The 23136-nt window shown below is 44.8% G+C and overlaps 1 protein-coding gene and 1 long non-coding RNA gene across 2 annotated transcripts; both read right to left on the bottom strand.

Moving 5' to 3' along the window:
- Nucleotides 1–365: 365 nt before the first annotated feature.
- On the bottom strand, nt 366–19106 carry LOC125945742 (cytochrome P450 3A43-like). The gene is made up of 5 exons (XM_049668014.1): nt 19071–19106; nt 7192–7283; nt 5629–5769; nt 4581–4743; nt 366–455 (listed from the first exon to the last, which is right to left on the bottom strand). The coding sequence occupies exons 1-5, from the start codon at nt 19104–19106 to the stop codon at nt 366–368; spliced, it is 522 nt and encodes a 173-aa protein (XP_049523971.1).
- Nucleotides 19107–22642, bottom strand: LOC119454292 (uncharacterized). The gene is made up of 3 exons (XR_007467231.1): nt 22545–22642; nt 21594–21657; nt 19107–19179 (listed from the first exon to the last, which is right to left on the bottom strand). It is a non-coding gene; the product is annotated as an uncharacterized LOC119454292 (long non-coding RNA).
- Nucleotides 22643–23136: the final 494 nt, after the last annotated feature.

Genomic DNA, 23136 nt, shown 5'->3' with positions numbered 1-23136 from the left:
ATGTACGGATGCATGTACGGATAAAGCCACCCCAGTTCCGAGCATTTAGCAGCTTTTACAATAGAAAGAAATATTCACGGTGACATTTAAATATGTCTCCTTCGCGGCTGACGCTTGTATGCATGGATCGTTCTCAAAAAACATAACTTTAATAATTTGTCAGTGTTGTAAGGAAGTCCAGAACACTGCCCCTATTTTACAGCCTCGTGCTTCCTCCCTATTTCCCTCTCTGTCCATTGTACATGCATGTATTGACATAAAATAATAATGATACTAGAACCTATAACAGAATTTCATATCACGGCTGATATATGGTCTGTCAGAAATCATAGATTACGTTCTTCTCGTGAGACGGAGTGCGCCATTTATTGCACATTGTTTAGCTTGTGTATTTTCACCCAGAGCTTTTCCTTGGGCACTGAGAGAACTGCGTAGGTATCCAGCTTCAATTCCCCCTGTAAAGAAGGAACAATATATGTTATGGCATTCAACGACGACATTCACAAGTTCGAAAGCGTAATTCCAGCAAATAATTGTATTTATATAATATTGTTCAGGGGAATACTTAATTACCAGTAAACGTCGTCACGACGTTTCCTGTCTAAACACGACGACCCACAATGGGGCCACGCAGGTTTTATGAAGACGTATTCTGCTATTAGGCTCCAGTGCTACTGGCGTGGCATGTACCGTTTTGTTTGACTGTCTATTCGGTCATGTTCAACGTGCTAGCGACGGAAGACTCCTCCTCAACACGCCGCTGGCACCTTATTATCTCTGCCATGCCTTGCTCGACCCTGCCAAACTTACAGCCGTTTCAGCGTTTCCTAAACCAAAGTACCGTTAACGATCTCCGCAGCTTTACCGGTCTATGTTCTTATTTTCGACGCTTTATCCGCAACTTCGCTATGATCATCGCGCGTTTGACCAAGCTCCTTGCTGGCAGTAATAACCTTTCGGCATGGTCTCCTGCTTGCGACAGCGCTTTCAACGAATTGCGCCGTCTCCTTACGTCGCCTCCTATACTGCGACACTTCAACCCCTCTGCACCCACTGAGATCCACACGGACGCCAGCGGTGTCGGGTTAGGCGCTATTCTTGGTCAATGGAAAGATGGGTTTGAAGAGTACGTCGAGCCTATGCAAACCAATATGTTCGCGACGTTTCCTGTGTGTGTAAACGACGTCAACAACACTGATTTTATTGGGGTCATGCTGGCCACTTGTCTACAGTGTATATCTTTAATGTAGAAAGAGCATATAGAAATCCCATGTGTGACACAGGCAAACAGCTTGCTTCATCTGAACTGAGAGAGTCAGTGAAATAGGAGAGGAACGGCAGGGAGGTTAACCAGACGCACGTCTGGTTTTCTAACTTGCACAAGGGGAAGTGGGTATATTGATGAAGAGAGAGAGGAGAGAGAGAGAGCACAGTTTCGCGCACATTTGAAGGTTCGCACCGAGCCCACAAACGGTCGCCAAGACATGTCGACTTGAGCTTTGAATTTTAATTTGAATTTGCCTTTATTTCAATAAACGTACAATTTATGGGGGATTTAAGGAAAAAGCTACTGCAATAACGCTGATTCTACAAATCCAGGGTTGCCCCTCTGATCTAGTTGTAAGTTTTCTTGCATTTGATTTGCGAAATCGTCGAAAGGCGAAATGAAGAAGTGCTTCAGTCTGTTGTGAAGTGCGCGGGAGAATATTTCCTAATCGCTAATATACTGACGCGCGTACTTGTTTATCCTTCCTCCGGGGACCACTTTTAACCCGCTAACAACTGTTAAAAGTTATCGCCCAGCACAAAATGCGCTTGCATGCATAGGAACTTTCTCGAGTGTTACTGTTGATTCTATTTCTGTCTACGTTGTTGCCCAGCCTTGAGTATATTCAGTATCAGATTGTATGTGCCACGCGGATGGTGCACTTTCCGGAAGGTACGCCAGTACCATTTATTACGCTGGAACCTCCGACGAGTCATGTAACATAGCCGATGTTCTGACCCGTAGATCCGACTTCAGCGATCATGCTCCCCGCTTCGTGCTCTGCGTGTTACTGGTTTTTGCGGGCACAAGTTTGCTCAATAAACAGTTAGTTTCGTGACTTGTGGTTGGCCCACTGTGGTTCTTCCCCGTCGTTACAAACTGGCAACACTGACGTTGCGGCTTTCCCATGGAGGGCTATTTGAACACTTGTTGACATTGCTGTGGTGGCTGATTCTACGGAGTAGCCGCCGTTCCTCCGGAAAAAAAATTACTCTAGAAAGTTGATGCGGCACTTGAAATAGGGTAGAAGCAAGCACTATTACCACAGCACACAGTAACGGCAATAATGCTAGCCGGCCAAGTGGTGCATTTGGCTCAACGTTGCCTCGTTAACAATTTTGGAAGCAGACGTAAGCCACCTGTGCTTCTTGTCCGATTTGCGCCTGAATCTGCGCCTCGGAGGTATACATGGTGCTAGAATGCTCCACTACAGCATAGGAAATGTGTAACGCCTACAGGGGGCGCGGCTGATGACAATGACTATGATTTATTGGCATCCCCTTTGAAACGAGTCGGTGACAAATAATCACCTAGCCGGCGGCTCCTCGCGTCAGTGCCGTGAACGGCCTCCAGGCGTTACGTGGCGTGCTGCGGAGTGCCTCCTTATCTTGGAGGCCATGCGTTCGCAGACATCAGAACCCATGTGTTCTCCCGTGAAGGCTCTTGACTATTGCGTTGGGAATTGACGGGTATGCCGTACTGACACAGCACCGACCTCAACAGCTGAAAACGATTATAATGACCAAAATTGGGGCAAGCTAAAGACGACTTCGCACTGTAATATTTACGTCTGCTCTCGGCGGGCAGTATTCGCTGGAATAGCATTGCTTTATGGCGTTTTAAAGCAGGCAGTAACCCAGATTAAATACTTCAGTTCTAGGCGAAAAGAGCTGGCACATATTTAACACGTGAATTCTAAATTCCGACTGGCGTGAAGGTATTACTAGTGCACATGGGCGCAGCATTGAAAGGGACCAACAAGCAATTGTGCTTAGAATAAAGTTTATGGAACGGATAGTACATTAATCGTCGACGCTAAAACGGGCATAACTACTAACAAGCTTCAATTAACGTGGGTTGCCCTGGCCACTACAGTTTTGCCCAACTGTGCTCGCTACTACTGGCTAGAAGGACCGTAGCACACAAGATGAGAATTGGTATAGCTCTGTTGGGCAAGTCTTCGTAGCCGCAATTGTTCCAATCTGAATGTAAACTATAACCAGCACTTCGTTCGCATGCGGAAAAAATGCCTCGGCATATAATATAATCATGCAGCTGTACTAGGTATGATAGTGCACTGCTGTGTCTAAGCTGTGGGCCCGTGACAGACGACGATAAGCGAGCGTGATAACCGCGCCGTATGAGCCATAACTTATGACACGAAGGTTTTGCAAAGAATGTCAATCTGCCGTCGTTGTTCACGTTGTAATATTCTCTAGTCATGGTACCATCACCAACAGCTGCAGCCGACAATGTAAAATAAGAAAAGGTTACAATTCCAAGCTAAATTCGCCACCTTTGAGTTCTGGCGTTTATCAAAGATTTTCGAGACAGTTCTTTAAGAAATAAAATTTTCCGGCCGCAAACGAAACATTCCATCTGTAAATGTTGCACAGTTAGGGCGTGGTATATATATATATATATATATATATATATATATATATATACATATCCCACGCCATAACTATGCAACATTTACAGATGGAATGTTTCGTTTGCGGCCTGAAAATTTTATTTCTTAAAGAACTAGCTGTATCGAAAATCTTCGAGAACAATCGCCAAAAATAGGCATTTTGGTATATATATATATATATATATATATATATATATATATATATATATATATATATATATATATATATATATATATATATCAAAATGCCTATTTTTGTCCATTATTTACAACTAAGTATGGAGCTAACATACTTAGCTCCACGTTAACACACAAAGGCACCTAATTAGCCTACGCAAAATTGGTACGTCTAGACCTCCGTGGTCAAGACTCATGCCTAAGCCTTAAAAATTAGAGATCGAGTTGCAAGCAACTGGACACCGCAAAGATTGCTCTCGCTAAAGAAAAAGCGCAGCGCTAACAATGTCGCTCTCGGTCATTCTTGAGTTACCGTAGAAACCAGAATCAAAGTATAGTAGTTTTACTACGCAAGTGCAGGCAAGAGTTTTCATGTCATCTGCACAATTTAGCAGCGCCCATTGTTTACAGCACACGCGCTGCTCTCGCTTGCCGTCGTCTACTTAAGCTAGCACTCGAGTCATCTCCATACTGCGCCGCGAGGGCTGCGTCACCGTCTCGTTGCACACTGTCTATATCGGCGGCAGAGCGAGTGAGAGCGAACCGAACGCTGAGCACGTTCAGCCGAAAACACCAAAAATGTATTAAAAATGGAATCTTTGTTATAGTTAGTAAAGATTAAACGCATAATAATGCATTCATGCCATTATTGCTCCACAGAAAAAGAGACACATCTGCAAAGCGTGACAGGCTGAGGCGTTAGGCTTGCTCTTTTTGGCTTACCGCCTGACTGGGTCCCAGGCTGATGCGGAAATGGCGCAAGACTTGAGCGGTGACCGAAGGGAGCTCGACCAGTGCAAGGCGGTGGCCGATACACATGCGCAAACCGAGGCCGTAGGGTTGGTAGGCGATGGGGTTGACCAGGTGCTTGTTTTCCGGGCTGAACCTGCGTCCGAACATATATATGCCACCACCATGTTCAAACCTATGGCGATACTTTACAACGGTGAGAGTAATTCACATTGTTTTACATCGTATTGTATGCCTACTTAAAGATCGCGCGAGACGGATCCACACTGTCAGAAACTATATATTGAACCGTTTGCTCTGTATTCCTGTGTGTATTTCCTGAGCGATAGAAATAAGCCACTAGAACTTAAAGCGAGATACGAAGTTAATACCGGACTGATTGACATGGCGTCTCTACCTGAATCGCTATCCGAATGACGACTTGTGTCACAAATTGCGAGAAATCGTATTTCGGAATATAATAACTAGGAGACAAACGATATGTATTTGAAAAATTTGAGATGGGTTAATAAAACTTGCGCTACTATAACTATTTCTGGGAAATGGATGTGAGGACACCACCGCAATTGCACAATTCCGATGTTTTGACATGTGCCCTACAAAGATTATTTAAATAACGTATCGGTAGAGTGTAGTTCATGTCTAAACAGAAGTTTGCTGGATCTGAAGTTTGTAAATACATTTATTTCATTTTTTGATCGGTTAGATGGTCATGGAAGTTATGTATTGCTATTCAAGTAATTTAGCTGGGTGGAAGGAATCGCTTCACTAGGTAGATTATCCGCGTTTTACGCAAATATCAGGAATAGACACAACCTTGTTTTAGATATTCCGCGCAGTAGCGTTTTCACTCTCTCCTGTGTATCGGGTGTACATTTTTATGCTGCCATGAAAACATGCGACGCGTCTGGCACACTTAAGCCGACAATCTGACTTCATGCAAGCCCACTAAATGAGATAAAAAGATATAGCTATTCAGTAAAATAATGCTCAGTAAACCATTAAGTATAAAAGAGTTCACCTTTCGGGGTCAAACTTTTCGGGGTTGGTCCAGTACTGAGGGTCATAGTGAAGTTGGTAAGTGGGTGACATAATCGACATGCCCTTCTTGATGAGGTATTTGCCACATTGGAAGTCCTCGTCCGAGCCTCGTGCAATGAGCCTGCATTTACAACAAGAAAAGTAATTACGGCTGCAATAACAACAGAACATCTACTCATAATATACCACATACCTTATTACGGCACAAATTAATGTTGTTTTTACTGAATCGGTAGCAACGTTTGAAAATTTAGTGCTGTTTATTCTATCATATTTATTTGATCACGCTTTGTGGTGAGTTGAACGTGCTGTGATGACGAGGCACAAAAAATGTGTTTGTCGAAAGCTCACAGTATTCATGAGCGCCAGAAGCCCCCACATTTATTACCTCATGCACCATTTTGGGATGAAGCATAATGCCAAGGCCTGATGTGTATGTTTCTAGTACTGTGTGTCACATCTTTGTCAACGTGATTATTCGTGGATATTTTATGTTGCCAAGTCACACTAGCTTTAACGCTTTCAACAGCACGAGGATCGCGCGCCTCAACTCATTGCGACAATAATGATTTGAGACTCTCCGTAGTGCAGGGCACGAATATACGTCAGCCAAACTACAACCTGACTCTAAAGCTTGCGGCGCGACCTTTTGTTGTTAATTGTGCAGTCATCCGAGTTCGTCGACTGCATCGCAAATCGAAACGGTGACGTCTTTATGAAGAGCACAACGTCAGAGCCAGTCATTTTCCACGGCGGGTCGCTTTTTTTTTGTGGGAAACACTCATGTTACCAGCACAGCTGTTGGGTGTTAGCCCCACAGCTTCAAGCTTGTCAGGGCAGCTGAGAAATCTTTGTAACGCTAATTGAATACTCTGGCATTGTCATTTTGGCTAAACATCATCAAAAATATTCAGGAACCTGAGACACCAGCCAGCACTCAAGTAATCTTTTTGTTTCGCAAATACTAATTACTGCTCCAGTTTCGATAAATCCATCAAAGAAAGTGCTGCAGAACACATGGGTGTTGCAGACAATTTTTCCAGAAATCTTGAATATGCGCTGCGAAACAACACTTTTTGGAACATGAATGCATTTATTGGTACTTCTTGCTATGCATACGAGTGCATCAAAAGTGAGCTTAGTGTCATGATTTTGCCAAGTGCACATGCCTCGAGCCCTCTGAGACTGCAATACCGAAAGTCGGCTTTAATTCAAACAATTTGAAAAATGATTTTCTAATTTTGGTAGACAGAATTATTCTGGCGATTTTCTAAAAATAAGTAATGTCTACCGGTCCTAAGAAGTGTCGCTGAATAATAAATGTTTTATTTGTAATAAACTGGTTTCAAGACTTAATTACCATCTTCGATCAAATACATGTAAGCGACACTGCACTTTACGTCTAATTCCTAATGCATAGCCAAAACTGTTGTACTGTACAACTGCCTACGCTGTGTTCGAATATCACAATTTATTTGATATGTAATAAGAAAAACGAAAAGGTCGAAAAACTGAATATATGATAACAATTTCTATTGCTTACGTGACAAGCGGCGGATACATCCGGAGTGTCTCAGATATGACTTGGTTTGTGTAGGGAAGATTCAAAAGGGTGTGCATGGACAGTTCGTCACCCTGTAAGCAGTAAAATATAAATAAACAAACAGCTTGCGAAACAGATCTTCGTCAACGAACTTCACTTAACTTCCATTTAGTAGCCCTGTGAGAAGGGCTCAGCTGAATCTCAAAGGTTTGTTTACACAACGCAATCCTCTCGCTCTCACAGGGCTAGCCAATTCCTGTTGTAGGAAACATTGCAGTCAATTTTCGTATCGTCCGCTCGATGCTTGTAGAATTATTAATGCGTACGCATTAGAAGTGTCGCCATGTCGAGCATTAAGTGTGTGATGCCGGTTACGTAGTGTGCACGTATATATGTATATATAGTTTAACAAATAGAAGCACGTAGGACAGACATAACAGGATTTTACTGAGGTTTCGGCCGGGGTCCGGCCTTCATCAAGAGTGCTATTGCAAACATACAGAGCTCAATTTATACATTTTCGCCGTAAGAGTGGAAAAAAGACAAGAAAAAAAATATAAAGTAAAAAAAGGAAAACAACAAACACGTGAATGGAAACTTGCGCGTGCACAGAGTGGCATTATTAAATAAAGAAAAAAAAGAAGCAAAAGAAAAAAAACAGTGAATACAACAAGGCTGTGAAAACAAGCTCGTAAATTGTGGGTAGCCTATGACCACAGGCGTGCACAGGTTTAGTGGCGTCATGAATGTCAACACATCTAATGACTCATGTCAAGGTCATCAGAAACGACGGGCATATACAGTGGTGCTATAAAAGGAACATATATACACGGTGTCCCAGCTATCACGTAGCACGATTTAAAAAAAAGAGGAAAGGCGTTACGCGAAGCAAACCTAGTGCGTATTGTTTCCAGTACAGTGGAGTAGCCGCCAGTAATTTTTTCGTTACTGAGATTTAATTAGGTATTTGTAATGAATTATCTAACTCGAGAAGTACTGTCCTAATTATCAAAGTGTCAATGAGAAAAGTGTAGAGCACCATGAAGAACTACCGATACAGCTTTCTGTTGCTCAATACGTGGTACATAAATGTGTTTTGCCGAGTGTGAAAGAAGCGCGCGATTATACGCAGAATTGCCGCGCGACTGGCCGCTCGAAGCACTTTGCGTGTATTGGCGGGCTTCTTTCACGCTCAGAAAAACACATTTATGTAGCACGTATTGAGCAACAGAAAGCTGTATCGGTAGTTCTTCATGGTGCTCTAGACTTTTCTCATTGACACTTTGATAATTAGGACAGTACTTCTCGAGTTAGATAATTCATTACAAATACCTAACTAAATCTCAGTAACGAAAAAATTACAGGCGGCTACTCCACTGTATTATATATATATATATATATATATATATATATATATATATATACATACATATGAAGGAGAATAAAGGAAACTGAGGCCCTGATTTTTATTAGGCGTAATACAAGAAGCCGCCAAACACAGACCAAGGAGAGCCTGGGGTACATTACTTGTAATGGGTAGGTGAATTAAAGAAATGATAAATTAATGGAAACGAAAGTGCGAGCAACTGTGCGCAGGTGGGGCACGAACCTACGTCCTCGCATTACCAGTACTATGCTCTTACAATCTGAGCTACCGCGGCGCCGTTTCCAATCCCCTTTTTGTGGTATTTATGCTTATCTGCTGAAACTTATGTTTATCTGCTGTGTTAGCCAGCGCCACCACTCACGGCCTCGACGGCAGACATTGACCATCCTTTCAACTGCAGGCGTCACGTGTACGTGACGCCTGTTACGCATAATGCGAAGACGTGGGTTCGTGCCCCACTTGTGGCCAGTTATTTTTTGTAGCGTTAGCTACACTGGCCTAGCCAAGCCCGTTTCGCGCGGCACATCAACAGCCGTGCTGCGCATGCGCAAGGATCAGTGATGTCACAGGGCTTGCGCACCGGAGCCACCGGAGCCGGCACCTCTCGCGCACTCCGCCGCCGCCGCGCGCGACTCACCGCCGGTCTGCGCATTCCAGAGGAGTGACGTCGTAGCCGTGGTAGACGCACTGGCGCCGGTGCGCGCTCACTGTGCAGTCGCCGTCTGACACTGCGCTGGAGCCGCTGCGCTTCTGACTGGCGTTTACAAGTGTGGTATAGTCATGGAGAAGGAGAGCGCAAATGCTGCTCTCAAGCTAATCCTTGACAATCTAGACAACCAGGAAAGCTAAGAATAATCAGCTGAACCTTTGCTAACGCTACGTATATCCTGGCATAGCCGAGCTAAGCCACTGCAACTTTTTCATCCACTATCATTTCCATTACTGTAACATTTCTTTAATTCAATGACTAATTAGAAGTAGTTTCCCCCCATGCTCTCCTTGGTGCTTTCCTTTGTTGGCTTCTTATATATCCGGACCATCGCCAGTTGCACTGAGCTCCTCGACGAGGCAGGACGTGTGTCGAATGAGCTACTGAAAAACACATTGCAATGTGGTTAACGCGGTTTAAATCATGGATCCGGGACCTCGAAAAGGTGTGACGTAACGCTGACGCATTTCTCTAGCATTTACCGCCAAATGTCCACCGAATTTTCTTTATCCATTACCCACCATTTTTCAAAGCCTGTGCGCCCGTTTTGCTAAGTGAGAATTCCACGTGTCTCATTTATCATTTAACAGTGGCACATAAGCACGGGCACATACCCTCTAACACAGGCTGGCGTGACACAGGTTAACTGATGTCACTGAAGGGCTCCACGGTCACAGTGGCTCATGGTCAGTTACCCAAGTTGGTCTCAGAGCGCTTCATTGAATAGCGGCTCGTACGTATTGGTGCACACCAAGTGGGCCAAGTTGGCGTCATGTCTTTTGAACAGTGGGATGCACCAAGTTGCCATACCCAGTAGAGCACTGCACGGGCCGATTTTTGCGGCCCGGGCCCGGCCCGGGCCCGTTTTCACATTGGTCGGCCCTCCCGAGCCCGATCAAAACTTTTATGGCGAGACCCGGGCCCGACCCGGGCCCGGAAATAATCTACGTTACCCGCCCGGCCCGGCCCGCCACCCTTTTAACTTAAGCCCTTTTAACTTTTAACCGGCCCGAACCCGGCCCGAGACCGAAAAATACATGTTTTTCAGAGTTGAGAAGCCCGAGAATAACTCGCAGAAAGCCCGAGCCCGACCCGGGCCCGCGTCAAAAAACCCGAGCCCGGCCCGGGCCCGGGTCAAAAAGCACACGCCGTGCCCGAGCCCGGCCCGAGCCCGTGAAAAAACTGCTCTACCCGGCCCGGCCCACGGGCCGGGCCGGGCCCGGGCTTTCGGGGAAGCCCGAGCCCGTGCAGTGCTCTAATACCCAGTGCTTCAAGTTGGCATGAAATACGTTTGAATAGCGACACATACCCTGTGCCACAAATCCAGTGAGCCAAGTAGGCGGGAAAGCGGTTAGAGAGACACATAGATCCTCAGACAACCCCCTAAAAGTGAACGAAGCATGCTAAGCAAGCTATCTGCAGTAATAAGTAAATTGTGTCGTTATACATCCAGAAGCTGGGTAGTCAGTCACGAGAGGCGGCGTAGTCCATAGAGGGCTTCGGATTAGTTTTAACCACCTTGTCTACTTTAACGCGGCCTAAATATAAATACATGAACCTCCTTTTTTATAGCATTTCGCTATCATTGAAATGCGGTCGCTGCGGCCACAAACCGAACGAACGACCTCGTGCGTACGTGCAGAAGGCCATAGCCACCGATCCACCATGGCGAGCACACCTTCTATACGACACGCGACATCGCTTGTCACAACTATTAGCTATGACACAAAGTAAAGATTATGTGTTGAAAATTTTGGGTGGTTCATTTGGCAAGTGAAGGTGGGTCTATGGTCTACACCATACATCCTTGTTAGATTTCATCGGACATAACCAACTACACATGTAGTTATAACTTGCATGCGCCAAACGATTGATGCCACGGGGAAAAATTCAAATAAGAGAAATGAAAAAAAAAATTGCACCATGTTCCCGTAGGGGAACCCTGAGTAGTATGCGAAGCAGCCATGGGGTCGACTCAAGGTAGTTTTATCAGCTGTATAAACTTGGACATGCAGCAGCACCAGCAACGCGCAGAACTGTTGTCGACGCCGTCAGCGTTTTGCCCGCGTTCGCACCGAACGCGCGCGGCGTTGGTGACTGTTGCCGGTGCCTCTGGGGCGCCTACCGTCGCGCCTCTAACCTAAGCTGCTTCGCATTATCGCGCGCGGAGCCGCAGGTGTTGCCATTCGTTGCGAAATCCGGAGAGGAGAGGAGCGTCGGAGAGGAGAGGAGGAATGCCGAGAGGAGAGGTGATGAGACAAGGAGAGGAGAGGAGGGGGAGGAAGATGCGCAGCGCAGTGCGGGTGTGGACGGCGCACGGCGGAGAGAGGGAGGGAGGGAGTGACATAGCCCCGACCATAAGATGCTTCGCATCTAAAGAAAAGCGTAGCTTGCACTGGAGGCGCAATGCTAAAGGGACAGCGGAGATAATGGGCACCAAGCTGGTCCTGGCTTTTGGGCTTGGCTAAGCTCTACCAAGACATCCCCAGCATTTTCCGGAATTTATCGCGAAGCGCGGCCTCTTCTTCGAGAGTACGAACTATCTAAGGCGTCCCATGGCTTCTACTGATCGAGCGCCGCCGCGTACACGTACAGCGGTGAGCACTGTTAGGGTGAACACGCGAGCGCGTGGCCGACGGCACTATCAGCGCCGCGTAACAGCCATCGTTGGAAACATTGCACATGCGCAGCATGTGCTTTGCGAAACACTCTTTCCACCGCGCGCATCACGTCATCGATACGCTTGTTCGTCGTCTGCTAGCCGCATTTTTTGTTCGCTGAGCTGATACCTTCTGCATTTCAAGGTCCATCTGGATTGAAGATTGGCGCGTGAAGGAAAAAAAGTGAGTGTAAGAGGGATAATTATTAAACTTTTTATTCAAGAAAATTGCACTTTTGCAATTCAAGTTAAACAAGACCATGAGAACAAATATAAAAACATGAGCAAATCTAATAGCGAGTCATGTGACCACTTACAGCAACGACTGCAGCTATTCTGGACGGTAACGAGTCGTAAAGTGATCGAACATATTCCCGATCGGCTTTCAGCCTTTCCCACTCGTTGCTGACTTGCGCCCACAACTGGTCCGAAGTCGCGGAATAAAGGGGCTTCCTTGCCAAAGAAGCTTTCAGACGGCCCCGCACGTTTTCTATCACATTCAGGTCCGCTCCTTTCGGAGGCCATTCCAGTAGCTGCATGTGCTGCTCCGCCTGGAACTCCTTGACAGCCCGCGCCGTGTGTATCGGTGACCGGTCCTGTTGGAACAGGTAATCACCGTCTGGGAATAAACTGCTCGCATATGGCAACAGCACATTGTTCAAAATGTTGCAGTATTGTTCCGACGATAAGTGTCCACGTATACGTTGCAGGGGCCCTAAACCATATCTTGAAACAGCACCCCACACGTTCACACTCGATCTTCCACTGGCAGAAACACCTTGCACGTTGTCCGGGTCGTTCCTGCGTGGCATTGTGACGTTAACTAAAACAATTGCTTTTCAAAGCAGGAAGTTTGCCTCACCGTGTGCCTGGTAGTCTCCAAACACGCAATCTTTGGTCTTGTCGCGTCGAAAACGTCGACTCATCCGAAAAGATGACGCGACCCCACTCTTCTGATGTCCATGCTTCGTGCAGCTCAGCGAACTGCCATCGTGCGTCCTTGTTTGCCGCCGTTAGTAGTGGCTTCTGCGCTGCGACGCGACTGCGAAGGCCCGCAGTACGCAGGCGACGTCGAACAGTGGTGTCCGAAACGTCCAAATCCAAGTCCTCGCGTATTGCTGGGGCTGGCAAGAAAGGGTTACGAACAGCAGCTGCAACTATGAGGGCGTCTTCATCGTCTGTGGTAGCTTTAGGGCGGGGCGCGCGGGGTGCATCCTGAATGCGACCTTCATACTTGTAGGCTTGAATTATCCTCTTCACAGTCTTCAGGGGCCTATTAACTAAAGCGCCAATATACCGCTGGAAATAACCTTTCAGGGAAAGATCGACAATTGAGCGCCGTTCATCATCGGGAACCCTAGCCATAATACGATCTGGCGACAGAATGAACGGCTGCAAAAGATGTTTGGTTGTTTTATATACGGCGTTGCATGCACAACAACTTTGAAGGGAACGAATAGACACGCCCCCATAGATATACAAGTTTTTTTTTTTTGTCTTGTTCTGTTCAAGCACAGATGTTTAAAGAAATCTTAAAATGCAGGATGCATGGGCTTAGAAAACAAAAATGCGGCTAGCAGACGACGAACAAGTGCATTCATGACGTCATGCGCGCGGTGGAACAATTATTTCGCGGAAGGCGTGATGCGCATGCGCAATGTTTCCAGTGATGACCGTAACGGGGCGCTGACAGTGCCGTCGGCCACGCGCTCGCGTGTTCACCCTAACAGTGCTCACCGCTGTACATAGCTGATGCCTCAAGGTCAGCGCATGCTCGGACCCAATCGTAATCACGGCGCATGCGCAGATCTCGGCGTGGCGACGGAAACCGGTTGCGCGCAGTGTCTCCGAGCTGCTGCCGAGCACGCCATCCGCCTTTCCCCGGCGCGAATGCGGCAAACACGTTCGCTGTTGGCGCATGCTCAGTATACAGGCGGTAGGTGGCGCCAGGTGTTCTATCAGCTGCAGCGTGGCTGGTTGCCATGACTACGGCGGGGCTGGCTTTCTGTGAAACACCATACTTTTTACGGCTAGCTTAACAGCTTGGCTGTCAAAAACTGATAGTGAGAAATGTGAAAAACGGTGCTTTATCCGTGTCCACTCCTGCGAAACAAATATAGTCGCTGTACTGTTTAACGATCATCGTGCCTACGTAGCAAATATACACTTGCGTTCAGATTTGGTAGTCGTATTTTCTGCGCCCCTATGCACGAGGAAAGCTTTGCATTGAGTGGGCTATCTGGGCACACCTCTGGGCGATCAACCATCTGGGAGATCAAGTACACTGTATAAAATTTGTTCACAGCGCATATGAAGCAGATTAACTTTCAGATTACGTTGTTGAGTGGTTCGCTCTATGTGGATCAGGCAATGTGGATCAGGCAAGAAGGCGACTAAACTTATATTTTAGAGAATACCATGAGGGAGTCCTGGGGCATATTGGAGTTTTTGTTTTTAAAGGGAAGCTTTGTTTGCGTACTTTCTCGGGTTTGGCGTGGCCGCCTGTCTGCTGTCGAGTCGTGCGCTATCTCCGCGCATATGTTAGATGATACAACATGTGATCTACTTTAACGAAAACAAGATTTTAAAACTAGGATTTGACTGATGCAGTGATGAAATTCCTTCAATATTTGCTCTTTCAACACGGTGGACACTAGATGGTGGAGGCGCCATTGAAGATCTAATTAAGTAAGATGGTTAATTACCTTTTAACTTACTGATTTTAATGGTAATGTTGCAATGCTAGTATTGGAGGAGGATGCCGCAGAAGGCAAAAGCACGTTACGTGGTTTTAAAAACGCCGTCGGTTGTTGAGATATTCATGGACAAAAAATTACCTTTTGTCGTTCCGATGCCGAAAGTAGGTGCTCGAAAAGCGCCGGAAAAACTGCTCACGTGAAGCTTTCCGCCTCAATTCGTTTCTTTACTCCAGCAGTTTGACCGCGTGTGTGCGCCTTTTATGATCTTGCGAAAGTGATGTCTCGGTGACCTATACCGACGCTTGCGGTCCAAACGCATGACGACGGAGTGAACGCCTCGGCAGTTCATTGCACCGAGCGGCAATTAGTCATGAGAGCGCCTACAATAACGTGTGCGGTGCCTTTACAGCTGTGTGCGCTCCCAGATTCAGTATCGGACCGAGAAAAGGCAGATTCTTGTCAACGAATATCGCAACAACCGATGGCGTTATTAACACCGCGCAAAATTGGTTTTACCTTCTGCGCCGTACTGTTCCAATATTGATAACGCAGCATTGGCGCTATAGCCAGAAATTTAAATGGTAATTAGCCAATCTTAGTTAATTAGCAAGCTGACTGTGATAAAACTGTTACAAACCACTGAAATTGTATTTTTTTCATATGTTCCCATTTAAATAGATCACATGGTGTGCAGGGTGTCCCAACTATCATGCACCGAGATTTAAAAAAAATAGCAATTGCGTTACTCGAAGATAACCTAGAGCATATTGTTTCCAGTACCGTGGAGTATCCGCCAGTAAATTTTTGTTACTCATATTTAATTATCTAATTGTAATTAATTATCTAACCCGAGAAGTACTATCCTCATTATCAAAGTGTCAATGAGGCATTTGTAGGCACCCCCAAATTACGTCTAACTGTGTTGTTTTCAGCGGCGTACTAATTGCGCGCTAATTCTTTCCGACTGGTAACGAAACCCCTGGAAATATGAGAAATGCCACGTGACTGCGCTCCCACCCGCATCATAAAGCAGTACCCGCGAACAGGCTCTCTCTGAGTTAGCCAGAACGAAATACAGGAAATAAAGAAAAAAAACCGTGATCGAGCTAGTGCCTCACCTGCCACACCCCGGCCGTCGTCTGTTGTCAGATAGCTGTTGATAGCTGTTGTCTTAGCGTAGATAAAGTGCACGGATGGTTCTTTCTTTCTTTTTTTTTTGCCTCAACACCTATCACCCTAAATTCGAGTTGACAACGTCAGCGCAGAGGTTTAAAAGTGCGTTTCGTTTCGTCCCAGTCTCCACGTTTTTCTCTAATGAGCAGAAGGCTAACATGATCCTTGCCTTGGATGTGGCAAATGGCAACAAGAGGAAGGCCGCCAAGGTATATCAGTCATGGAAGTCTGACCGTTGACCAAACACATCGACGATCATCAGAAATTACGAAAACCTGAGACAAATCGGCAGCTTCAAGAAACAGCGGCGCAGGTCTCCATCTTTGAGTCATAGCCTATAAAAATATAAAACGAAAAATTTGGTGAAAATAAGAACGATTCGGCACCCGTTCGGGCACCATCTTTGGTAACCGTATTCGGCACCATCTTTGGCGACCGTATATGTAGCGGTGTGAAATCGCGCTCTCAAGTTAGTACTTGTGAAAGGTGTTAATTCTGCTTTATAATTTCCTGTTGTGGTTCCGTTTGTCCATGGCTGTGCATAGCAGCCTTGAAAACTCAACCCATTTGATGGCTAAAATAACGCAAAAAAGACACAGTGTGAGTCACTCTTCTCTACTACAGCAAAAATAATGAGTCCACATTTAAATATGAGTGTGATTCCTATTTTATTAATATAGAAAAAGACACATCGTGGAGATAACCATACATGCATTTTAAGATAGGCTCCATTTTATCACTTAGACTGAAATAGTGCATCACGTCTTTTCACTACTAGATTTATTAGTCCTGTATGGGTATTCTAAGAAATTTCAAAAAAAATCGGCGATGGCAATTTTTTTAAACGTCTTTAACATATACCAACGTACGCTATTTCTGAAATTTGGTAATTTCTGGTATTTGATAAACAACTAAATGCCTACGCAGCTGCATACCTTCTTTTTAGATTGCGAAATACCTTTTGAAGATCCGTAAGAAATATTTTTCACTGTCATCTCCTGAGCTAAAATGGCGAAAAAAAATTTCCCTGATTGGGGGTTCAGTAAGAGGCAGTTGCTTAAATACCTAAGTATAGCAATTTTCTTTTCCCGTGGGCCACTAGTACTAATGCTATAGATTTAATTTAAAAATTTTGCCGTGATAGAATGCCCTCGTATTAAAACGATAGTCCTTCTAATTTGCAAAATATGCAAGTCGCTAAAACGCGCTTTTCCGCCTTTAGTGAAATAAGATTTTGTTTTCAAGAAATACATAGAAAGTTTCGCCAGAGGAAGAATTGTTGCTTCCTACAAAGACATTTTTCTACTTCATATGAGAATTTCGCTGAAAACTAAAAATGGTTGGGACGGGACGCCTTTTAGTCTGTCCTTATCTGAACACACCCAACAGGCGATAGCGCGTTTCGAGAGAGTGGTATCTCCCATTATTGCACAGAACTGCGTGTTATATTATAAGCAAACAGTTCTGAGCATCGAAAAAAAAATTTCTGACTGTTGTCTGGATTTGTATAGCTCCAGGTGTTTCAAAATGCACGTACCTAAAATTTGCGGATCCCACGCATCGACGTAAGCGAAACTTTCTCTGCCGTTTACTGTCATTGACGATAATTAGTGGAGAAGTTGACAGCGAAAGTTTAATTTCTTCGGCATTTAGTTCAATACGAGAGTGTTGAGTTAATGTTAAACGTTACCCTGCGTGCACCACTGCTCTTTGTCTGCGTAGCACACTGAACACCGCGATAAGTGTTTGCTTGAGCGGGTGTCGTGCGCCATTGTTCATAACCTTCGAAAAGGTTAGCATTGTCATTGCCTCACACGGCACGTCACGTCGTGACAGAAGTTTTGAAGTTTAATTAAATTATGGGGATGCAAATTGCCAAAACCACAATTTGATTATGAAGCACGCCGTAGTGGCGAATTATGGAATGATGTTGAACCCCTGCGGTTCTTTAATGAGCACCTTAATCTAAGTATACGAGCGTGCTGTGTATACGAGTATACGTATCTGAGTACACGATCGTTGGTGTATTTCGCCCCCGTCAAAATGAGGCTGCCGAGGTAGGGATCGAACCCCCGTCCTCGAGACATAACCGTAAAGCTAACGTGGTGCAGCACAGAAGTGTTGATTAACGTGCGAACGCTTATATCGCATAGACGCTACGGGGCTCCAATATGGCTTTGCGTCTGCACGCCGTGCGCGACTTGTCCGCTTGTCAAACTTGCAGGGCGTTTCTTTTTCAGAAAGCGCTAAAATGCACCGTACCATATCTGGAACTTAAATTTATGCAGTTGGTCCGCAACCACTGTCGTATCTAGTAGTAGCGTTTCCTAGCCTTCTGACGTCATCGTTTACCAGTGCAGCCCTCTCCCTATATGTTTGAGTGGCGATCGAAAAGTGCCAATGCTGTTAGTTACTCTTTTTTTTTTGGCTGCGACGGTTCTACCCATTATCTGCCTCCTCTCCCTACCTCCTCTCAAGCATTATATGTACTTGCCTCTGGACTGTGACACGTTAGAAGTAAGTTAATCTCTGCAGTCAGTTTCTGCAATGCTTTTGCGGGGGTTCATGGATAATTGCAGCGGTCAATAGGGTATTGTGACGACGCCCAGGGGAGCTCCGTAGGGCATTGTTCATATGTGATGCGATTGAAAAGTCGAAACGAGCTTCTCACATGACCTTTCCTCTCCGCCACGCTCCTTCCTTTACTCTCTAAATCACCCCCGACGTGGCGTGCAAGAAAGAAACAACAGCCATGGAAAAGTTAAAGGAAGAGGCCAAGAAACCTCCGCTTTAAAATTACGGGCATTTTGTCTCTAGCACCTAACTGTAGCGCTTCAGTGTATGAAACTTGGAGTACCGTATTGCTTACAATGCAACTCTGATAACAGCATTATGATGCAGGAACTGAGTAGCAAAATTTATTCCCGAGGATGGAATAGTGGCTTAAGTTTTAGAATTCTGTAAGTGTCAGTCTCACAACAAATTAGTGTGTCATTATCAGAAAAAAAAACTAGAACTCCCCTAACCTCTTTGTGGTCTAGCCGGCCTCACTCACGGTGTGGCAAAACTGAAATTGTTTCCATGCTTGCATGGTTGTCTGTCAGCTTGATTACATAAGCATCGTATATATACTCTTATATTTCTTTCTTTGTTTTTGTATACAGACTTGCTCATTGAATTTATTCAATGTTAGAGAATAAGCATTACACGTCTCGTGCTCTGCTTCAAAGCAAACATTAAAGATGCACTCACCTCTTTTTTGAAAGCGTCCAACACCTCTGTCCTCATTTTCTCCTGAATATCTGGGTATCTCCCCATGACGTAAAACCAATAGGTTAGGGCCAGTCTCGTCGGATCGTACCTGCATATTCAATGTGCGTGAATGCGTTTTCAGTTTTTGAAACAGTTTTTGAATACAAAAGTTCTAGATTAAATAGGATTACAGCTATATAAACTCTAATAGTGGCACCATGAATATGTTGTCTAGTCTTGTTAGATTGCTATATTCGAAAAATATATCCCAATTTAGTGTACCGAAAGAAACAAACCAATACACCAGTGCTGGGCAGGTTGAAATGTGTACGACAGATAAGATAGCACTTAAAAAACAGCACAATACACTTGAGGAGCCCATTCACGTTCAGTCGCTCAGTATTCACTTTGTCACGCTTGTGATCGAACTTCGTAGCAACATAGACTCTCCAATGAAAACGCCAAATGTCGTTTATATGTGTCATCTCGCTATTTTTACGATGTGGCGTAGAGAATCTCTGACACTATAAGTCTGCCTGCATTTCATAGCACGAAATGATACCCGTAATGCGAATTCCGCGCATTTCATTTCTTCATATTTTAGTCCAAGTTGACATAATTGCGAGTTTGACCACGACATCATAGAGTGAATGCTCGGTGTCAAATGCGAAGCATTCGTTGGCGAACATTTGCCACTTTAACAGTATCTATCTAGTCACCTACATCTTGGCGCTCTCATGGTCATTTCGTTAGCTTGGTAGGTACCAAAATTGGCATAGTATGACAAGAGTGTAGACAAGAGTGTATAGTAGCGAGTGTATGCGTGTCATGTAGGTCATGAAACAGCCCCCTACATCTTGCTGCTCTCATGGTCGTTTCCTGAACTTGGTATGCAACTAGAATGGGTTCGGACATGGGTACTAAGTGTAGGAAACCCTAAACAAAAATGGTGAAAGTCATAGTCATGAGCATGACTCTGCAAAAATGACAATAGCTAAGCAAAAATGATAAACACTGAAAAACCACTGGAATGGGTTCGGACGTGGGCACTCAGTGAAATAAACACTAAAGGATGATGGTAGAAGTCATAGTCATGAGCATGACTCAGCAAAAATGACAATGACTCGGCGAAAAAAGATTATCACTCCAAAACCTCTGGAATGGGTTCCAGAACCCCTGGAATGGGTCCACACGTTGGCACTTAAGGGAAGGAAACACTAAGGATGATGGTAGAAGTCATAGTCATAAGCATGACTCAGCAAAAATGACGACTCGGCGAAAAAAGGCTAACACTAAGAAACCACTGGAATGGGTTCGGACGTGGGTACTAAGTGAAGGAAACACTGAAGGATGATGGGAGAAGTCACAGTCATGAGCATGACTCCGAAAAAATGACAATGACTCATCAAAAAAAGACTAACACTCCAAAACCCCTGGAATATGTTCAGGCGTGGGAACTAAGTGAGGTAAACACTGAGGAATGATGGTAGAAGTCATAGTCATGAGCATGACTCAGCAAAAATGACAATGACACAGCGAAAAAAGATTAACACTCAAAAACCACTGAACTGGGTTCGGACATAAATGATAGGTCATGACATGGATGTGATGACATGCGTGTCATGTAGGTCATGAAAGAGCCGCCTACGCCTCGTTGCTCCCATGATCGTTTCGTTAAGTTGGTAGACACGCTGCTTCGCATAGCTTCCGCTCCTACAAGGCGAGGGATCTGCAGGCTTTTTTTACAGTAGCCTCAGTCATGGACGAAATGAAAATGTTCGATAAGCTTGGTGCGTGTAGTGGAGGCGCCTGTCTCACACCTCGCCCTCATGGCGCGCTTTTTGACAAGGAACACGTGACGCGCGACAAGTGCCTACCCTGCACGTTGTCTGAGAGCACCCGCAAGACGTCCTTCGCCATATCCCCGCCGAGTTTCCCAATTCTCCGAAAAACCGTAACCGTTACGGCACATATGTTGTGACACAAAAGGGTATTTTCGTAGACGAACCAGAAATACTTTCAATGCCGTTGTTTTCCTCCTAACCCTAATGATATTTTATTTTATTGAAAACAATAAAACCGTGTACGAGACCGCTGCCTGATTAAGCTGCATAGTCGAGTGAAAGCCGAAAGCACAGTTCATCGTACAGGGAGCTGCACGTCGCAAGAACGTCTTGTCACGTGCTTCTTTTCCATTTTGGAGAAACGTTGCGCCAATAAATGAGCAGGCAATTTTTTTAGTAGCGCAGGAAACTGGTTACAAAATGTTTTCCTCGTGGTGCCCGTAAAGAATGGGCCCGCCTCCTGTGACACTGCGTCAGAGGACGAGGCGCCGTATACAAACATCAGATACAAGGTTCCTGTGGTTCCCTTTTCAACATTTTGAATTACTAGTAACTTGTACAATTTGCGTTCAAATTTCCGATCGATTATTTTATCATTCAGCGCCTAATATTGATTTCACAGAATAATCTTCTTCACTCCGTAACTTTAACTTTTTTTATGAAAAGAATGCGTACTCACCCTCCAAGAAATATATTCATGCAGTTTGTCGCTATATCGGTCAGTGTTTCCATAGGAAGCGGAACTGTAGAAAAACGGAAATTCAGATTGATTTTAGGACAATAAGGAATACACTTCATAAATTTAAGTGGTCCGTAAATTTAACTGGTGAGTCATCATCTGAGCCCGTCTGCGCAACAAGTAGTGACTTCTGAAAAGTTGCAGATGTTGAAAAACTGCGCATTCAAGTTGTGAAACAATATGTATACGAGGAGCTGTTCGTCCATGCCTCATGTGTTTAGCCTTGGTTTCTATCTGATCGTTGCAATAAACGTCAAAACATGTCATCTTCATATACATATGTTGAAGACTAAAGGTCTGAGAATCAAAATTGTAATGCAAACCATGAAAATAGGAGAAGAAGAATGAACTTTGATACCAATGATGGTTCAGTGCCTTAAACAAGGGTGAGGGTCAATGACGGCAATCATAACAACAGCAAAGAAGACACACGCTCATAACCCGCTCGTCAAGCCGATATCGTGCAAGAACTCCCACAGAGAGTTGACAGTTATTCGGGAGTCTACCTGGAGGCGTGGAGTAGGCCTTGCCTCCAGTGAGGAAATGGTACGTTCCTTGTGTCTAGCGTTTCAAAGGCGTGCACGTACTACTGCGGTGTTATTACGCTGCTTTAGCCCTTCTCAATTTGCACAACCGTTTTTATTTGACAATATGTTGCACCTTATCTGTCACTTGTACTTCACCACAAGCACTACGCTTATAATTTCCACGGAATGAGCCATTCCTTCTTTCATTCCATAAACATTGAATAGTTTTGAGTACAGACGTAAGTGTAATACGCCTAATAGAAAACACTACTCATGCGGCCGCTTGAAAGGCTTTAATCATGGTTTGCTTTGGTTCACTCTCTGAAACAGACAAAAGCAACAACTAATGTCATGGACAACTTACCAGGAGTTTTTATGGCCTCGTTGTTCTCCTTCAATTCTGCGGTTTTTCTCGCAAGTGCTTCGTCCAGAAGAATTTGCGCCATGTCAGGCAGAACCAGCTGAAACAAAGCGGTAGGCATTCTGGTTATGATGCATGTTTTTTTTTGGCGCAAGGGCCAGGGATGGCCAAAGAGCGCCAAGAAATCGTATGGGCAAATCGATGATGCGGTGAATGAGAAAAGTAAAATTTAACGAGGCTCTATAGAGGCCTAAAATATTCGCTGTAAGGTATGTAAAATGCGCAAGTATTAAAATAATGTCAAGGACAAGTGATGTGAGCGATTACCATAAAATATATTCCTAAGAAAAACGCGAAATAAAGTTGTCCTTATTTCACTACTGATGAAGCGTTTGCCTCGGAGCGGAAATTTCTATAGCAACAGCGATCTTTCACTGGATAAAGAAATAGCGCGGACAGCTCTAAATTTTTGTTCATGTTCTTAGAAATGTTCCGTAAGAAAAGTCCGTCATGCCATCACATCCAACCCTTCTACTCACCAAGAAAATAGTAATGGAAGGCACTGTAAGATGCTTTCAGTCCTGATTCCGATCTT

The sequence above is a fragment of the Dermacentor silvarum genome, chromosome 5 (assembly GCF_013339745.2).
Source record: "Dermacentor silvarum isolate Dsil-2018 chromosome 5, BIME_Dsil_1.4, whole genome shotgun sequence".
Lineage (NCBI taxonomy): Eukaryota > Metazoa > Arthropoda > Arachnida > Ixodida > Ixodidae > Dermacentor > Dermacentor silvarum.
This window is presented reverse-complemented; position numbering and strand designations above follow the sequence as displayed.